Source organism: Carassius carassius, chromosome 18 (genome assembly GCF_963082965.1).
Source record: "Carassius carassius chromosome 18, fCarCar2.1, whole genome shotgun sequence".
Classification (NCBI taxonomy): domain Eukaryota; kingdom Metazoa; phylum Chordata; class Actinopteri; order Cypriniformes; family Cyprinidae; genus Carassius; species Carassius carassius.
This window is the reverse complement of record NC_081772.1, coordinates 463,956-482,208: the sequence shown is the minus strand read 5'-3', so window position 1 is coordinate 482,208 and position 18,253 is coordinate 463,956. Positions and strand designations below refer to the sequence as shown.

The 18,253-nt window shown below is 41.8% G+C and overlaps 2 protein-coding genes and 1 pseudogene across 2 annotated transcripts; all 3 read left to right on the top strand.

Moving 5' to 3' along the window:
• Nucleotides 1-4,823: 4,823 nt before the first annotated feature.
• On the top strand, nt 4,824-6,654 carry LOC132092034 (zona pellucida sperm-binding protein 4-like). Its single transcript, XM_059498088.1, has 8 exons — nt 4,824-5,175; nt 5,253-5,440; nt 5,514-5,611; nt 5,679-5,836; nt 5,914-6,106; nt 6,168-6,315; nt 6,391-6,463; nt 6,541-6,654. Exons 1-8 carry the CDS (start codon nt 4,839-4,841, stop codon nt 6,615-6,617), a joined length of 1,272 nt encoding a protein of 423 aa, XP_059354071.1. The 5' UTR covers nt 4,824-4,838; the 3' UTR covers nt 6,618-6,654.
• Nucleotides 6,655-9,030: 2,376 nt separating this feature from the next.
• Nucleotides 9,031-10,851, top strand: LOC132092031 (zona pellucida sperm-binding protein 4-like). Its single transcript, XM_059498086.1, has 8 exons — nt 9,031-9,374; nt 9,452-9,639; nt 9,713-9,810; nt 9,878-10,035; nt 10,113-10,305; nt 10,367-10,514; nt 10,590-10,662; nt 10,738-10,851. Exons 1-8 carry the CDS (start codon nt 9,038-9,040, stop codon nt 10,812-10,814), a joined length of 1,272 nt encoding a protein of 423 aa, XP_059354069.1. The 5' UTR covers nt 9,031-9,037; the 3' UTR covers nt 10,815-10,851.
• Nucleotides 10,852-16,080: 5,229 nt separating this feature from the next.
• LOC132092032 (zona pellucida sperm-binding protein 4-like) lies at nt 16,081-17,888 on the top strand (annotated as a pseudogene).
• The last annotated feature ends 365 nt before the right edge of the window (nt 17,889-18,253 follow it).

The following is an 18,253-nucleotide window of genomic DNA, read 5'->3' as shown; positions in this document are numbered from 1 at the left end:
GATAGTTTTTTTTTTATTTTTATTTTTTGACAAATAGATTTTTTCATTTCTAGCCTACAATATGTAGCCTAGTGTACAATGCTTATTTATTTTGAAGGTAACGAAGGAAGCAACAGTAGCACTAGTGCTCCTGCTGTTGAACGAGAGGGTGGACAGTTCAGCTTTTGAGTCAGAGCAGGAACCTTCAGGTAAAGTTTAAGCTATTAGCAAAACTAAACATGCTGACTATACTCTTAGAAAAATGGGTGCTTTTATGATTTATAAGATCATCAGTAAGAGGACTGTGATCAATGGGACATATTAATTATGCAGGTCATCAATTGTATGTTATTGAAAGTGCTTATTTCATATTGCAGAGAGAGGGAGGGGGGGTTAAGGGGATTAAGGGAAAGATGATAGAGACAGTGAATGCCTTGATGCTTCTTGATACTTTGATTATTTTACCTGTCCACAGTCTAAGGATTTTGATTTTTAAGTATAACCCAATTCAAACAACTGAAAGAGCCAAAGAGTTTAGCAGTCTGGTGAACACATGAATTGGGTGGTGACTGCAGCAACACAGGTGGCCTGGGGTGGAGTAAAATTCCCGGCCTAATTTACTGTCCCAGTCCGCCACTGGTTGCTACCCTGGGACACAATGCAAGGTTTCAAATTAAGGGTTATGACTAACATCTGTCTGCATAAGTTTTTTTCTCTTCTTTTGATTGTGCTTGAGAACATGCTGCTATGCCATGCAGGGGTACTAGTAGTCTGAGTTTACTTCAGTGTGTGGCCAAGTATGGTGTCCCATAGTTGCAACTTATGCTCTGCATTTAATGAATCCAAGTGCACACAGAGCAGTGTGTTTTTTATTTATTTTTTTATACCGCTCCTGGATACTTAAAAAGTGTATTTAAATTAATGGTCTATTTCCAAATGAGTGAAGGGCTAAATTATGCCATGGTATATTTTGGGGCTGTACAGAAGAATATTGACCTTCCAATGTCAAATTGCTTTTTTGTATAGCCCTTGACACAATACTGATTGTCAAACAGGAAAATATTGTCTAATGGCACAATTGTCTAATTGAAACAAGAGCCTCTATGGCAACATCGGTTTCATTCATACCATCCCCCATATCAACAAATCCAGACATGTTCTGTGTCTGAGGATCGCACTGTATGTGTTTCTTGATGGCCATGGCATCCAACATCAGAGTTACACATCCATATTTAGCTGGGTCTTCCTCTTGTCATCCAACATCATCATGTTGAGGCCAGGCTTGGCATCCACAGAACTCATCCACCTTCATGAAATGAAAAAGTAGTTATTTAATGTATTAAAGTTTTTTTGTAAAAGTGCAATCAATGAAATGAAGAATACCTCTGTAATGTATGTGGATGTGGGAGGCCAAGATGAAGAGATTTCCTCAAATAATTGTAGGCTTTTGGACCATGTAAATGAAGAGTGAGGGCAAGCTCCCTCTGCTCTTTTGTGTACTCATGGCCCTGTTTTGACAAGATGTCTACCGGAAGATCTAAAAAAATTAATTAAGAACAGACTAACTTGTAAGTGCTCTTCCCATTAAAAAAAGAAGAAAAAATATTATTTTCATTTTACCAGAGTAGAAACCAAGTCTCTCTTTCAGATCTTCATTTATGAGGTTCTTTCCCTTCAGATCCTCTAGAAGATCACGCACGGTTTTCTTTGCCCTCCGTTCCCGGTCCTTGACATTCCTCAACTCGTGCTCCAGACTCTCCATTCTAGCCAAGGCTTCACAGAGTCTGGTCTTTAGAACAGCAGGAGATGCAGGCAATGCATAGGACTGATCCTATTAGAGAAAATAATGAAAATATTTGGCATAATGTTAATTTCACACGAAACACAGCCGCAGCTGTTTGGGGCATAACTAGTACAGTTTTCTATCAACTAGCTTGAATTCTTAATCATAATCTAAACATTGAAAATCATACACATACTATCTGGGATAAAATTACAGTAAATAAATTACAACAATTTTTCATTTTTGCGAGGAACAATTATTTAATCTCATGACCCCTCAATCCCACTGCTATCACAGTGTTTGTGTCTGACTGTGGGTCAAGGGCAAAAAGTGTTTCCAATAGTTTCATTTTCCAATATTTTGACATTTTATGGTCTCAAACATTATTTAAATATGAAAGTAGACAATTTACTTGCATTTAAGATGTTTTTATGCATTTAAAAATGACAATTGTAAATGTAATTTGATGAAGACAACAAAATGGTGACATCTCGTCTTTGACCCATGTATATCATTCAATGTGTGCAGGTGTATATGCGAATGTGTCTGAAAACAGTGGCAGAAAGAAACAGATATGATTTAATAAGACCACAGTCATAATGCTCAGAGTTGTTCTAGTCTTAACAAGTACAAATACTCACAACATTAGGCAGAGGAGGGTCGAACTATTGGAAATCCTGAGAACAGTCCACTGACCAACTCTCCTCAGCTTTCCTTGAGGTCTTTGTTTTCCCGGTTTCCACAGGCTAAAATAAATATTAAATAATGTCACTAGCTATTTAATGACAAGCTATCAAATAATTATAAACCAGTGACCATAAAACCTACTCTTTGTAGATGACGGGGGAAACTGAAAATCGATGGTTTAGCTCCATCCCTAATCCTCACAATTAAATCTACTTCCCACTGCCTCCTCAACTGTATGTTTTTGGGAAACCTTCAGTGTGTGAAAAGAGTTAGCTAGCCAACTAATTAAATTAGATTCATGTCGCTTCGTCAAAACGAGTAACGTTATGGCAGCACAGAAAAAAACGGCAATATAAATGAATATCTCGATTACGGGCGATTTACCATATATAATTTACCATATGCTAAAACTATAAAATAAAGAGTGTAAAATTTCTGAGTTCCTCAACTCAGCAACAAAATATCGATATCGCTAACTTCGCTATTAACAGTGTGACTCCGACGGTCCATTACTGTCAAGTTTTGTCTACATAATGTTTTATTGACCAAATACAACCAGATCCGTGTCAGACAACAACTTTTCAGTCTTACCTGTGAAAAGTAATTCTCCGAGACTTATTTTCAATTGTGCGGCGGTTTGTACAGCCTCAAGCAGCACACGACTGAGGCATTTTCTCGATTCCACTTATGAGAATGATGGAAAAGATGCCCGCACCAAGATGGCAGCGACGTTGACGTGCAGTCGAGCGGCCAATGAGGCGTCTAGGTATTTATATGTCTATGGTCACGGGTACCATTTTTTGGGGCTTGTTTCTAAAGTGTAGATGCTTATTTGGGCTTGTTCCCAGCTCCATAATAAGTTATCAAGCAGATATTTTATATATGTTATTTAAACGTAGGAGTTCTAGCCTGTTCACACATACACACAGGAGACAGAGTTTTTTCCCACCCACATCCTGCTTCTAATTGGCTCTGACCCAGATGGCAACGAGTACTAGCCAATCAGAGGCAGAGCAGGGCAATCTGTTTTTTTTCTGGTTAGGAAAACGTCGTCAGTGAGTGACGTAAACTTTAAATAAATGCGCGCGAGTTGCGACTGATGGTGACTGACTGGACTCTAGGAGAGTTTTTATTATGCAATAATAAAACAATTCATGAATTCAGGATGATATTTATTTGTGTGTGCAAATTTTAATTATCAGATGTTTACTGTGTATATAATGTACTCGGAATAATCAGTCTATATTTGATATCCTATCAGTTTTGTAATGTCAAATAATGTTAAAAGGTGGTTTAACTCCCTCTTGTGGTCATTGTCCTGAAGCTCAAGGGGGAGAAAAATAAATAAACTGTACCGTGTGTGCAGTTTACCAATCATCTGTCCACATGGATGTAAATTGACAATAGGCGTTTCTCAATGTCAAGGATACTTCCTTGGCAGGACTGGTCCTTCCAAGTCACTTCCTTCAGAGGCTAGGCGAGACTCCTCTTAAGCATTCGGAGAACACGTAAATGGAACAGGTTAGCAAGTGCACGTCATTGCGTCATTACATCAGTGAAAAGGTCCGTTTGAATAACGCTGTGAATGGTATCGTTAAATTACTTTGGACAACTTAACTAGTTATTTCTAAAAGAAATGCAGATGACGCAACCAATTGTTAAATGACAGGTCCGGTTCAGTTAACCATTTGTATTTGTATAATTTACAATATCAATATGGTAGTCATTTGTACTGGCATTTAAACATTAAACTTTACTTATATTTACAACAGTTATAACAAATGTTTAGTAACGTAAATAAAAACCGTTAACGCTCCGACTCCGCTAACGTTCGACATTTTTGAATTTTTGAACAAGATAGCAAAGCTGCGCGCATAGGATTGTGGGTGATTTGAGAGCGTGAAGGATACACATATGCATCCTTTCCTGTGTATGGGATATTTTTCAAACGAAGTACTCAGTCCTTGGTAGAAATTCTGAGGATCCTCGACATTGGAACAGTCCTTTGACGGATGTCGATGACGTAGCATCCTCGAAATACTGGCTTCCGAGGATCCTTCCTTGACATTGAGAAACGCCTAATCTGTACCCACAGTTTAAAATCCGTCCCCTCGAATTGTAAAATCGTGCACACAGTTTATTTATTTTCATCTTCCCAGAACCTAGGGGGGTTCAGTAGAAAAAGTCGCTTGTTTTGGACTTGTTTTCACAGGCCTGGTTGCTTATTTGTCTTGCGAGATCTGGCAACACTGATGAGCTCACACTTGCACAAGTCTGGAGAATCATGATTGTTAATGAAGATTGAGGGACTATAACTAATTAGCTGAAATCTGTAGAGTACAAAAAGACCAATGTGCAGTTTCTCAGTAGTGTGATTAGTTGTTGAACAATGGCTGTAAGTTGGTGTTTGGTTCAGGTATTAGCACTGTGTGCTCTCTGTCATGCTCTTCCAAAGAAGGGTAAGTGGAGTAAACTGCCCCAGAATCCTCAAGTTCTGATGCTCCAGCAAACTGACCAGCGGCTTCAGCAGCCAGTTCAACAGACTAATCAGCAGCTTCCTCAGAAGATTCAGTTTCAGAAGCCAGTAGCGAAGGCTGAGCCTTTGGACAGATGTGCTGTAGCTGATTCTGAGCAGATCCAATGTGGGCAACCTGGTATCAGTAGTGCTGAATGTGAAGCTATCAACTGCTGCTTTAGTGGACAGCAGTGTTACTATGGGAAGGCAGGTAAGAGTGAGTCAGGGTTATGCTCTCAGTTAAACTGATCCTCAACATTAACCTGCTCTTGTACCTCTTTGTTCCAGTGACTGTCCAGTGTATAAGAGATGGTCAGTTTGTGGTAGTGGTGGCTAGAGATGTTACACTGCCTCGACTGAGTCTGGATTCAGTCAGTTTACTGGGAGGATATGACCCAGCTTGCAGTCCTGTGGGGTCCACACCTTCCTTTGCTGTATACCAGTTCCCTGTGACTGCATGTGGCACAAGAGTGATGGTGAGTAGATGCGTATGGTTTTATTCTGCATGGCCTATGATGGACTGGATGCTAACAGTGTTGCTATTTGCAGGAGGACAGTGGTTATGTGGTGTATGAGAACCGAATGACCTCCTCGTATGAAGTGGGGACTGGACCACTTGGTTCAATCACAAGGGACAGCCACTTTGAGTAGGTGATCTATGCTGTTCTTATTTGGTAGTCTCCAACAAATGCTACAAGCTCACTGTCTGTCCAGGCTTCTCTTCCAGTGTAGGTACTCTGGCACTTCTGTGGAAGCTCTGGTTGTGGAGGTGAACACTGTTCCTCCACCTCCACCAGTAGCTGCCCCTGGACCCCTCAGGGTGGAGCTTAGACTGGCCAATGGCCAGTGTGTCACCAAAGGGTGTGCAGAAGGTATGGTCTTGTCCCATGTGTTCCTAGTATCTTTAGACTCCAGGTTGCAGCAGTGTTTAACCCCTGGTGTTCCTCAGGGGATGAGGCCTACACGTCCTACTACAGTGACGCTGATTATCCTGTCACAAAAGTCCTGCGGGAGCCTGTGTATGTTGAGGTGCACATTATGGAGAGGACGGACCCCAACATTGTCCTGATGCTGGGACACTGCTGGGCAACTTCCACCCCCAATCCACTCAGTCTACCCCAGTGGGACCTTCTGGTTGATGGGTGAGTAATGACAATGTTTATCCAGTTAGTCTGGGGCTTTTCTAACCTCTTTCCCTTTCAGATGCCCTTATCAGGATGACCGTTACCTGACCACATTGGTTCCAGTGACTGGATCTTCTGGTCTTCAGTTCCCAACCCACTACAAGCGCTTTATTGTGAAGATGTTCACGTTTGTGGATCCCACATCACTGGCTCCTCTGCAGGAAACTGTATGCCTCTTTTACTAGAACCTTTAACTTTACTCTTTTATAGATTCTGACTTGACCCTCCTTCCTCCCTGTCAGATCTTCATCCACTGTAGTACAGCGGTGTGCCATCCGTCTTCTGGCTCCTGTGAGCAAAGCTGCGGCAGGACGAGTGAGTTCTTGCTCTTGACTAGAGGAACTGAGGATCTTTCATGATTTCCCTTCACATTTCTAACATTTTTCTTACAGGAAGGGACACTCATGTCAAGACCATCTCTAGTGAGCAGACTGTGGTTTCTAGTGGAGAAGTTATTCTGATCATGTGAATCTAGTGGTTTTAATAAACATTTTGACACACCATGATGGACTTGTCAAGTACCCTTTATTTATATAGCGCTTTAAACAATGCGTTACGTTAAAGTAAACTGAACAACATTAAGAAATCTGTGTCAAAATGACCGTTAACCACAGTTTATTGAATTCAGTGGTGTCATTTTTAAATGGTGTCTGTGCAGTAACTTGCAATCAAGTCAATGATATCACTGTAAATGAAGTGACCCCAACTAAGCAAGCCAGAGGCGACAGCGGCAAGGAACCGAAACTCTATCGGTGACAGAATGGAGGGAAAAACCTTGGGAGAAACCAGGCTCAGTTGGGGGCCAGTTCTCCTCTGACCAGAAGAAACCAACAATTCAATATATTACAAGTGTATATAATAGATGTTTTAAAAGCGCATCTTAATGAAAAACTAGCACACTGTTTTACATATGGGGATACAGTTTTTTTTTTTTTTTTTGTGCCATAACTGACCAGAAATAGATTTTTTCATTTCTAGCCTACAATATGTAGCCTAGTGTACAATGCTTATTTATTTTGAAGGTAACGAAGGAAGCAACAGTAGCACTAGTGCTCCTGCTGTTGAACGAGAGGGTGGACAGTTCAGCTTTTGAGTCAGAGCAGGAACCTTCAGGTAAAGTTTAAGCTATTAGCAAAACTAAACATGCTGACTATAATCTTAGAAAAATGGGTGCTTTTATGATTTATAAGATCATCAGTAAGAGGACTGTGATCAATGGGACATATTAATTATGCAGGTCATCAATTGTATGTTATTGAAAGTGCTTATTTCATATTGCAGAGAGAGGGAGGGGGGGTTAAGGGGATTAAGGGAAAGATGATCGAGACAGTGAATGCCTTGATGCTTCTTGATACTTTGATTATTTTACCTGTCCACAGTCTAAAGATTTTGATTTATTTCAGTATAACCCAATTCAAACAACTGAAAGAGCCAAAGAGTTTAGCAGTCTGGTGAACACATGAATTGGGTGGTGACTGCAGCAACACAGGTGGCCTGGGGTGGAGTAAAATTCCCGGCCTAATTTACTGTCCCAGTCCGCCACTGGTTGCTACCCTGGGACACAATGCAAGGTTTCAAATTAAGGTTTATGACTAACATCTGTCTGCATAAGTTTTTTTCTCTTCTTTTGATTGTGCTTGAGAACATGCTGCTATGCCATGCAGGGGTACTAGTAGTCTGAGTTTACTTCAGTGTGTGGCCAAGTATGGTGTCCCATAGTTGCAACTTGTGCTCTGCATTTAATGAATCCAAGTGCACACAGAGCAGTGTGTTTTTTATTTATTTTTTTATACCGCTCCTGGATACTTAAAACGTGTATTTAAATTAATGGTCTACTTCCAAATGAGTGAAGGGCTAAATTATGCCATGGTATATTTTGGGGCTGTACAGAAGAAGTCTGCTTAATATACGCGACTTTGGGCTTGTTTTTCTGTAAAGTCGATTACAAATATTGGTAGTCGCGGGTAGCATTCTTTTGGGCTTGTTTCTAAAGTGTAGATGCTTATTTGGGCTTGTTCCCAGCTCCATAATAAGTTATCAAGCAGATATTTTCTATATGTTATTTAAAAGTAGGAGTTCTAGCCTGTTCACTCATACACACAGGAGAGTTTTTTCCCACCCACATCCTGCTTCTAATTGGCTCTGACCCAGATGGCAACGAGTACTAGCCAATCAGAGGCAGAGCAGGGCAATCTGTTTTTTTTCTGGTTAGGAAAACGTCATCAGTGAGTGACGTAAACTTTAAATAAATGCGCGCGAGTTGCGACTGATGGTGACTGACTGGACTGTAGGAGAGTTTTTATTATGCAATAATAAATAAAGAATTTGTGAATTCAGGATGATATTTATTTGTGTGTGTAAATTTTAATTATCAGATGTTTACTGTGTATATAATGTACTCGGATTAATCAGTGTATATTTGATATCCCATCAGTTTTTTAATGTTAAAAGGTAGTTTAACTCCCTCTTGTGGTCATTGTCCTGAAGCTCAAGGGGGAGAAAAATAAATAAAGTGTATCGTGTGTGCAGTTTACCAATCTGTCCACATGGATGTAAATTGACAATCTGTACCCACAGTTTAAAATCCGTCCACTCGAATTGTAAAACCGTGCACACAGTTTATTTATTTTCATCTTCCCAGAACCTAGGGGGGTTCAGTAGAAAAAGTCGCTTGTTTTGGACTTGTTTTCACAGGCCTGGTTGCTTATTTGTCTTGCGAGATCTGGCAACACTGATGAGCTCACACTTGCGCAAGTCTGGAGAATCATGATTGTTAATGAAGAGGGAGGGACTATAACTAATTAGCTGAAATCTGTAGAGTACAAAAAGACCAAAGTGCAGTTTCTCAATAATCTGATTAGTCGTGGAGTATCTCAGTAGTGTTGGACAATGGCTGGAAGTTGGTGGTTGGTTCAGGTATTAGCACTGTGTGCTCTCTGTCATGCTCTTCCAAAGAAGGGTAAGTGGAGTAAACTGCCCCAGAATCCTCAAGTTCTGATGCTCCAGCAAACTGACCAGCGGCTTCAGCAGCCAGTTCAACAGACTAATCAGCAGTTTCCTCAGAAGATTCAGTTTCAGAAGCCAGTAGCGAAGGCTGAGCCTTTGGACAGATGTGCTGTAGCTGATTCTGAGCAGATCCAATGTGGGCAACCTGGTATCAGTAGTGCTGAATGTGAAGCTATCAACTGCTGCTTTAGTGGACAGCAGTGTTACTATGGGAAGGCAGGTAAGAGTGAGTCAGGGTTCTGCTCTCAGTTAAACTGATCCTCAACATTAACCTGCCCTTGTACCCCTTTATTCCAGTGACTGTCCAGTGTATAAGAGATGGTCAGTTTGTGGTGGTGGTGGCTAGAGATGTTACACTGCCTCGACTGAGTCTGGATTCAGTCAGTTTACTGGGAGGATATGACCCAGCTTGCAGTCCTGTGGGGTCCACACCTTCCTTTGCTGTATACCAGTTCCCTGTGACTGCATGTGGCACAAGAGTGATGGTGAGTAGATGCGTATGGTTTTATTCTGCATGGCCTATGATGGACTGGATGCCAACAGTGTTGCTATTTGCAGGAGGACAGTGGTTATGTGGTGTATGAGAACCGAATGACCTCCTCGTATGAAGTGGGGACTGGACCACTTGGTTCAATCACAAGGGACAGCCACTTTGAGTAGGTGATCTATGCTGTTCTTATTTGGTAGTCTCCAACAAATGCTACAAGCTCACTGTCTGTCCAGGCTTCTCTTCCAGTGTAGGTACTCCGGCACTTCTGTGGAAGCTCTGGTTGTGGAGGTGAACACTGTTCCTCCACCTCCACCAGTAGCTGCCCCTGGACCCCTCAGGGTGGAGCTTAGACTGGCCAATGGCCAGTGTGTCACCAAAGGGTGTGCAGAAGGTATGGTCTTGTCCCATGTGTTCCTAGTATCTTTAGACTCCAGGTTGCAGCAGTGTTTAACCCCTGGTGTTCCTCAGGGGATGAGGCCTACACGTCCTACTACAGTGACGCTGATTATCCCGTCACAAAAGTCCTGCGGGAGCCTGTGTATGTTGAGGTGCACATTATGGAGAGGACTGACCCCAACATTGTCCTGATGCTGGGACACTGCTGGGCAACTTCCACCCCCAATCCACTCAGTCTACCCCAGTGGGACCTTCTGGTTGATGGGTGAGTAATGACAATGTTTATCCAGTTAGTCTGGGGCTTTTCTAACCTCTTTCCCTTTCAGATGCCCTTATCAGGATGACCGTTACCTGACCACATTGGTTCCAGTGACTGGATCTTCTGGTCTTCAGTTCCCAACCCACTACAAGCGCTTTATTGTGAAGATGTTCACGTTTGTGGATCCCACATCACTGGCTCCTCTGCAGGAAACTGTATGCCTCTTTTACTAGAACCTTTAACTTTACTCCTTTATAGATTCTGACTTGACCCTCCTTCCTCCCTGTCAGATCTTCATCCACTGTAGTACAGCGGTGTGCCATCCGTCTTCTGGCTCCTGTGAGCAAAGCTGCGGCAGGACGAGTGAGTTCTTGCTCTTGACTAGAGGAACTGAGGATCTTTCATGATTTCCCTTCACATTTCTAACATTTCTTACAGGAAGGGACACTCATGTCAAGACCATCTCTAGTGAGCAGACTGTGGTTTCTAGTGGAGAAGTTATTCTGATCATGTGAATCTAGTGGTTTTAATAAACATTTTGACACACCATGATGGACTTGTCAAGTCCCCTTTATTTATATAGTGCTTTAAACAATGTGTTGCGTTAAAGCAACTGAACAACAAGAAATCTGTCAAAATGACCGTTAACCACAGTTTATTGAATTCAGTGGTGTCATCTGTTCAGTTTAAATGGTGTCTGTGCAGTAACTTGCAATCAAGTCAATGATATCACTGTAGATGAAGTTACCCTAACTAAGCAAGCCGGAGGAGACCGCGGCCAAGGAACCGAAACTCTATCGGTGACAGAATGGAGGGAAAAACCTTGGGAGAAACCAGGCTCAGTTGGGGGCCAGTTCTCCTCTGACCAGACGAAACCAGTAGTTCAATATATTACAAATGTGTGTGTATATATAATGATGGATGTTTTAAAAGAGCATCTTAATGAAAAACTAGCCCACTGTTTTACATATGGGGATACAGGTGTTTTTTTTTTTTTTGTTTGTTTTTTAGATAACACTCCTGGATACTTAAAACCGTGTATTTAAATTAATGATCTATTTCCAAATGAGTGAAGGGCTAAATTATGCCATGGTATATTTTGGTGTTGTACAGAAGAATATTGACCTTCCAGTGTCAAATTGCTTTTTTGTATAGCCCTTGACACAATACTGATTGTCAAACAGGAAAATATTGTCTAATGCAAGAAGAGAAATTTTTTCCAGATAAAGTCCGTTCATTGATTCAGTGATTGTTATCCAGTTCAGCTCTTTTCCAATAGTGTTTGTGCAATCAGGCAAGAGTCTCCAGCTAAGTAAGCAGAGGCAGGGAACCAAAAATCCATCGGTGACCGAAATGAAGAAAAACCTTGGGAGAAATCAGACTCATTTGGGGGCCAGTTCTCCTCTGACCAGACAAAACCAGTATGGCGTGCTTTAATTCCAGGCTGCAACAGAGAAGAGGTCTTCACGGGTCCAAAGACTTGTGCCCGAACCCAAAACCTGGACCCAGACCTGTGTAGATCCGAGAAATGCCTACTCAGCCCTGACCCGGACCCGTCTATTATTTGAAAGCTGGACCCGAACCTGCTGGGAAGACACAGACCCGACTGGACCCGATCGTCACATATTCCACCTCTTCTATTACAAGTCAATAAACCTGTTGCGAAAAATACAACTTTTTGTGTTACCTAATTTAAGGAGCCATAGTCTCTCTTCCTTGTACCTGACTGCCTGTGATGCATTACAATCCTCCAACAAGAAAGTTATCCATGCTATTCCTCTCGTTATTCCAAGTCCAAGCTGAATCCACTCATTATTTCAGCTTCAAAAGTCCACTTGATGTCACGGTGACGGATGACAAATGCAACTGTGCACATGTATATTCTGACTCGAGTTAATTAGCATAATAACTTTGATTGTTTGCCCTTTTGAACTATAATAACGATCGCTCGTTCAGTGCCATGGCCGCTGACGTTATTTATTTGCTATCATCTCTGTGCTCTCGTCTCTGCATCAAGTCTGAATCTGACCAATAAAACTTTAAGATTAAACTGTTCATTTATATTATTATAAAAATGGGAGAAAATGTAAAGTGCGGTTTGACGGTTGAAGTGTCCCTCACTGGTTGCCATAAAAACATGACACGCGCTTGAGACTGCACATGCGTGCTAGCTGGATCAACCTAAAATATCAGGGGGGCAGGGTTTCATATTTTATTGAAGCATCCCCGGGCGCCGCCATTGGCTAGCGGACCCCCACCTGCTGGTAGCATTCCATTGACTCCCATTCATTTTGGCGTCACTTTGACAGCGAATAACTTTACATCTGAGGCGTTTTAAAACTCCATTTGTCCATTCATTATTTCTAAAGAAAGACGAAAATGTATAAAAGGCCCTATTACTTTACGTTATGGCTGTTACATTTTGTAAAAATTGGCTAACGATTGCATCTCTGTCGCACAGAAGAGAAATTACCGTATGGACAGGAGGAGAAGCTCACAGGCAATCTTTTACTGTCTATGAGGCAATCGGGGGGACGTGGAGGCATGAAGTCAAGGGAGAAGCCCATAGAGAGTCCATAACAGCAATAGGAAAAATTATTCAACAACGTCTGCAAGATTCTGTGGGTGATTCAGATTTCTCTTGGCACAGCGATTAGAAGAAGCTCAGTTTGAGTCTGTGCAGTACGCTCGACCCCCAGGAAGTGCATGCTTCTAATTGACTTCACTTGTCTCCGTTGAATCAAATGGGGTCGCTGTGTCCATTTCTTTTATTGTCTATGTAAAATATGTTTTAACGCAATTTGAGCGTCATAGAAAACATTCATGTGACAGTTCACCTCAGACTGTGTTGCTGATTTGAAATATATTAAATATGAGTGTGTCAAGTCTGCAAGCATTAATACCGTGCGTGCACTTGCATTAACTCTTGAGTCTGCGCGGTCTGCAAAGTTGATGGTCGACGAAGGCTTCACAAGGGATCTGCATCTATGGCTCATCGAGTTGACATGGTCTCCGCTGACATTCAGGGCTGTAGAGGTCGTCTCTAGGTGCTGATCCACCATCTGGTCTGGATAGAACCTGGATCCGTGTGGCTACAGTGACCCCTGAATAAGAATTAAACAAACTAATATTAGCGTAGATGCCGTTCTTCATACAATGTAGCAGTACTGTACACTGAGTGCTATGGGAAGCGTTCCCGGTTCTGGTTGACCTGATTAATGCAGCTTAACCATCCTTTAACAGATTTGAATTATAGAAAAGTGACAGTGTATTATGTGTAAACCAGGTTAAATTGATAGGTCTTTAATCTCGAACTAAACTGACAGACTGTGTTTGCCTGCTGAACACTGCTAGGTAGATTGTTCCAGAGTTTAGGCGCTAAATGGGAAAAGGGTCTGCACAATGAATGCAGGATATTAAAAGCACATCAATTATAATATGATTGACAGCATTTGAATTATTGTAATGCAGCATTAAAGAATAGAGAAGCTATGGCTGGGATAGGATTCAGGTATCACTCAGCTTCAATGTAGTCATTAGTATTGTTGGAGCCATTTCATTGTAATTTGTGTTTGTGACACTAGAGTGCATATGAGTATTTTTGAGTACATTTAAGCCAACCGCTGATGAGTTACAGGTGCGCAATGGAAGGTCAAACAACTTTTTAGCTGTGTCCCAAAGTTGAGTGAGCACACTTCGAAGGACACGGACTTCGAAGAGTCTCCGAAGTCCACGAAGGAGCATAGTAAAGTTTAATGTTCAGTGGTATCTGTGACAGCTGACCAGTGCTCTGTTTAACCGGTCCCAGTACTGCTGCTGCTGCAGATGCAGTCTTTCATATAGTTAGCAATGATGTATTAATATTTTCACAATAAATGTTGTTACTTTCATTTTCAAAACTGTAAGAAAGTACATTCGTTAAGCATACTCGTACAAATATAAAGTACTACGTTTTTTTTTCTTTCTCACAGGACAGCAGCACTACAAAAATATGGTCTTTTACAACATGATGAATTGTTGTAGATTAAACTACCCAACAGTTTTACTCTCAATACCTTAAGTATATTAGAGTATACAAGATAATACTTTTACTTAAACGACAGTTCAGCCAAAAATGAAAGTTCTGTAATCATTTACTCACCCTTAAGTTATTCCAGGTTTGGAATCTTTTATTTTTGGGTGAACTGTCCCTTTAGCAAAGGTTTTAAATATGACAACTAGTAGTTTCTCCCCAATATGGTATTAGTAGTTATTATAGTTTACTAAAGTATCTCAATATTTATTTTACTAATTACTTTGTCATTGCTCTAAACTGTTTATCTTTTCCTTTCTTCCCTAGATCAGACTGGACCCCTGGACAGGTGTTTAATGGTTTAATGGCCCTGATAGAGCTGCTGGATCTTCTGAGAAGTGAAGAGCAACATTGATGGGCAACAGTGATAGATGTACACTTCATTGTGATGGGAAATGAAGGGTGCATTTGAAGTCGTTTTCGAAATTCTTCAGACTTCGTCACCCCGCGGTGACGCATTCGCACTTCAAATGTGCCCTTCGGAGTCCATGTAATTAAGTTTGGGACACAGCTTTCGACTGTGCTGTGTTGAAGGTGTAGGAAATTGTGATCGTACCTCTTAACAGTTTGTTTGAATTAAGTATTTGTTTATTAATGAAGAAACAAAGTTACGTTTAAGTTATATTTTTCCTTTATTTTATTTTTGTTATTTGCCATGCCAGATGGACAATAAATGGATTGGCATATCCGACTTTATTTTGGACAATGATTTGATTTATTCAAGGTAACGCACGCGTCAGAAACAGACTACTAAATTCCATCTGTGTCCCTACAAGTATGTTCAACCATCTTTCTTTTGAGCCAGTCTGAAGATACAGGCCTGTATAATCTAAGGCCCCGATTACACGATGGGAAAACGCAGATATTTCCCTGCGTTTTGGCCTGTCATTTACACAAAAACGCCGTTTTTATCCCTGAAAACGATTATTTCTAAAAACTCCGGCCAAAGTGGAGATTTCTGAAAACGCCGGTTATGTGTTGCCGTGTCAACTGGGAGAAACGGGGTTTTAGGTTCTCAAACGTCACATTATGCGCCAGAAAATGCTTAACGTCATGTGAGCGCCCTATGTTTAGAGTTTGTTTGGTAAACGTTACTGTTTGATCATGGATGCTGTTGCACAAACGAACCTCGTGCCATGTCTGTGTTGTTTTGAAAGGAACAGGAAGTTGCTCGATTTTGAGGATTCTGATTGGCTTGCATGGCTTTATCCTTCTCCCTACACTGCCGCCCATAGGTTTGGCATAGTTATGATGGCGCTCGACGGCGTATTTATGCGGGTTGATGTAAACGACAACTTTTTTAAAAACGATGTTGTGTGCACGATGTTTTTTTTGAAAATGGAGGGGGGGAAATATTCGTTTCTCTAAATACCCGGCTATGTGTAAATGTGGCCTAAGATGTGTTTCAAAGTACAAAACTATAAAGAATTGTCAAAACATCAACAATTAGATTCAGCAGATGAAGGATAAAACCAAGGATGAATTCAAAATGGCAGAAATAATAATACCATGTAATTTAAAATTAAGTAGGTTTAATATGTGGGGAAAAACAAGGAAAACTGAGTATTACGAACCAATGAGAATTACCCAGTTGCATTAGCTCACACTTGCGCAAGTCTGGAGAATCATAATTGTTAATGAAGATTGAGGGACTATAATTAATTAGCTGAAATCTGTAGAATACAAAAAGACCAAAGTGGAGTATCTCAGTAGTGTTGGACAATGGCTGGAAGTTGGTGTTTGGTTCAGGTATTAGCACTGTGTGCTCTCTGTCATGCTCTTCCAAAGAAGGGTAAGTGGAGTAAACTGCCCCAGAATCCTCAAGTTCTGATGCTCCAGCAAACTGACCAGCGGCTTCAGCAGCCAGTTCAACAGACTAATCAGCAGCTTCCTCAGAAGATTCAGTTTCAGAAGCCAGTAGCGAAGGCTGAGCCTTTGGACAGATGTGCTGTAGCTGATTCTGAGCAGATCCAATGTGGGCAACCTGGTATCAGTAGTGCTGAATGTGAAGCTATCAACTGCTGCTTTAGTGGACAGCAGTGTTACTATGGGAAGGCAGGTAAGAGTGAGTCAGGGTTATGCTCTCAGTTAAACTGATCCTCAACATTAACCTGCTCTTGTACCTCTTTGTTCCAGTGACTGTCCAGTGTATAAGAGATGGTCAGTTTGTGGTAGTGGTGGCTAGAGATGTTACACTGCCTCGACTGAGTCTGGATTCAGTCAGTTTACTGGGAGGATATGACCCAGCTTGCAGTCCTGTGGGGTCCACACCTTCCTTTGCTGTATACCAGTTCCCTGTGACTGCATGTGGCACAAGAGTGATGGTGAGTAGATGCGTATGGTTTTATTCTGCATGGCCTATGATGGACTGGATGCTAACAGTGTTGCTATTTGCAGGAGGACAGTGGTTATGTGGTGTATGAGAACCGAATGACCTCCTCGTATGAAGTGGGGACTGGACCACTTGGTTCAATCACAAGGGACAGCCACTTTTTGAGTAGGTGATCTATGCTGTTCTTATTTGGTAGTCTCCAACAAATGCTACAAGCTCACTGTCTGTCCAGGCTTCTCTTCCAGTGTAGGTACTCTGGCACTTCTGTGGAAGCTCTGGTTGTGGAGGTGAACACTGTTCCTCCACCTCCACCAGTAGCTGCCCCTGGACCCCTCAGGGTGGAGCTTAGACTGGCCAATGGCCAGTGTGTCACCAAAGGGTGTGCAGAAGGTATGGTCTTGTCCCATGTGTTCCTAGTATCTTTAGACTCCAGGTTGCAGCAGTGTTTAACCCCTGGTGTTCCTCAGGGGATGAGGCCTACACGTCCTACTACAGTGATGGTGATTATCCCGTCACAAAAGTCCTGCGGGAGCCTGTGTATGTTGAGGTGCACATTATGGAGAGGACTGACCCCAACATTGTCCTGATGCTGGGACACTGCTGGGCAACTTCCACCCCCAATCCACTCAGTCTACCCCAGTGGGACCTTCTGGTTGATGGGTGAGTAATGACAATGATTATCCAGTTACTGTGGGGCTTTTCTAACCTCCTTTTCCCTCTCAGATGCCCTTATCAGGATGACCGTTACCTGACCACATTGGTTCCAGTGACTGGATCTTCAGTTCCCAACCCACTACAAGCGCTTTATTGTGAAGATGTTCACGTTTGTTGATCCCACATCACTGGCTCCTCTGCAGGAAACGGTATGCCTCTTTTACTAGAACCTTTAACTTTACTCCTTTATAGATTCTGGCTTGACCCTCTTTCCTCCCTGTCAGATCTTCATCCACTGTAGTACAGCGGTGTGCCATCCGTCTTCTGGCTCCTGTGAGCAAAGCTGCGGCAGGACGAGTGAGTTCTTGCTCCCACTTGATTAGAACTGAGAATATATAATTGGCCTTCACACTCCTAACATTTTCTCTTACAGGAAGGGAAGCTAATGTCAAGACCATCTCTAGTGAGCAGACTGTGCTTTCTAGTGGAGAAGTTACTCTGATCATGTAAATCTAGTAGTTTTAATAAAAACTTAAGCCCCATGATGGATTGGTCTTATTGTTTTGACCTTGCAGAGTCTGAAGTTGTCTTTTGTTTCTTGGGCTATACTAAACTGACTTTCCTTTACTTCTTTTGTAAGGCTATGCATTCTGAGTACAGGCTTCTACACAAGCCACCAGTAACTTTACATTTAACCAACCTCCAGTTGCTACTTTGGGACACAATGAAAGGTTTCAAATTAAGGGTTGTGACTAACTTCTGTCTGCATAACGGATTTTATTTTTTGCTTGAACATGCTGCTATGCAGGGGTACTTGTAGTCTGAGTCTACTTGAGTGTGGCGACATATGGTGTCCCATAGTTGGAACTTGTGCTCTGCATTTAACAAATCCAAGT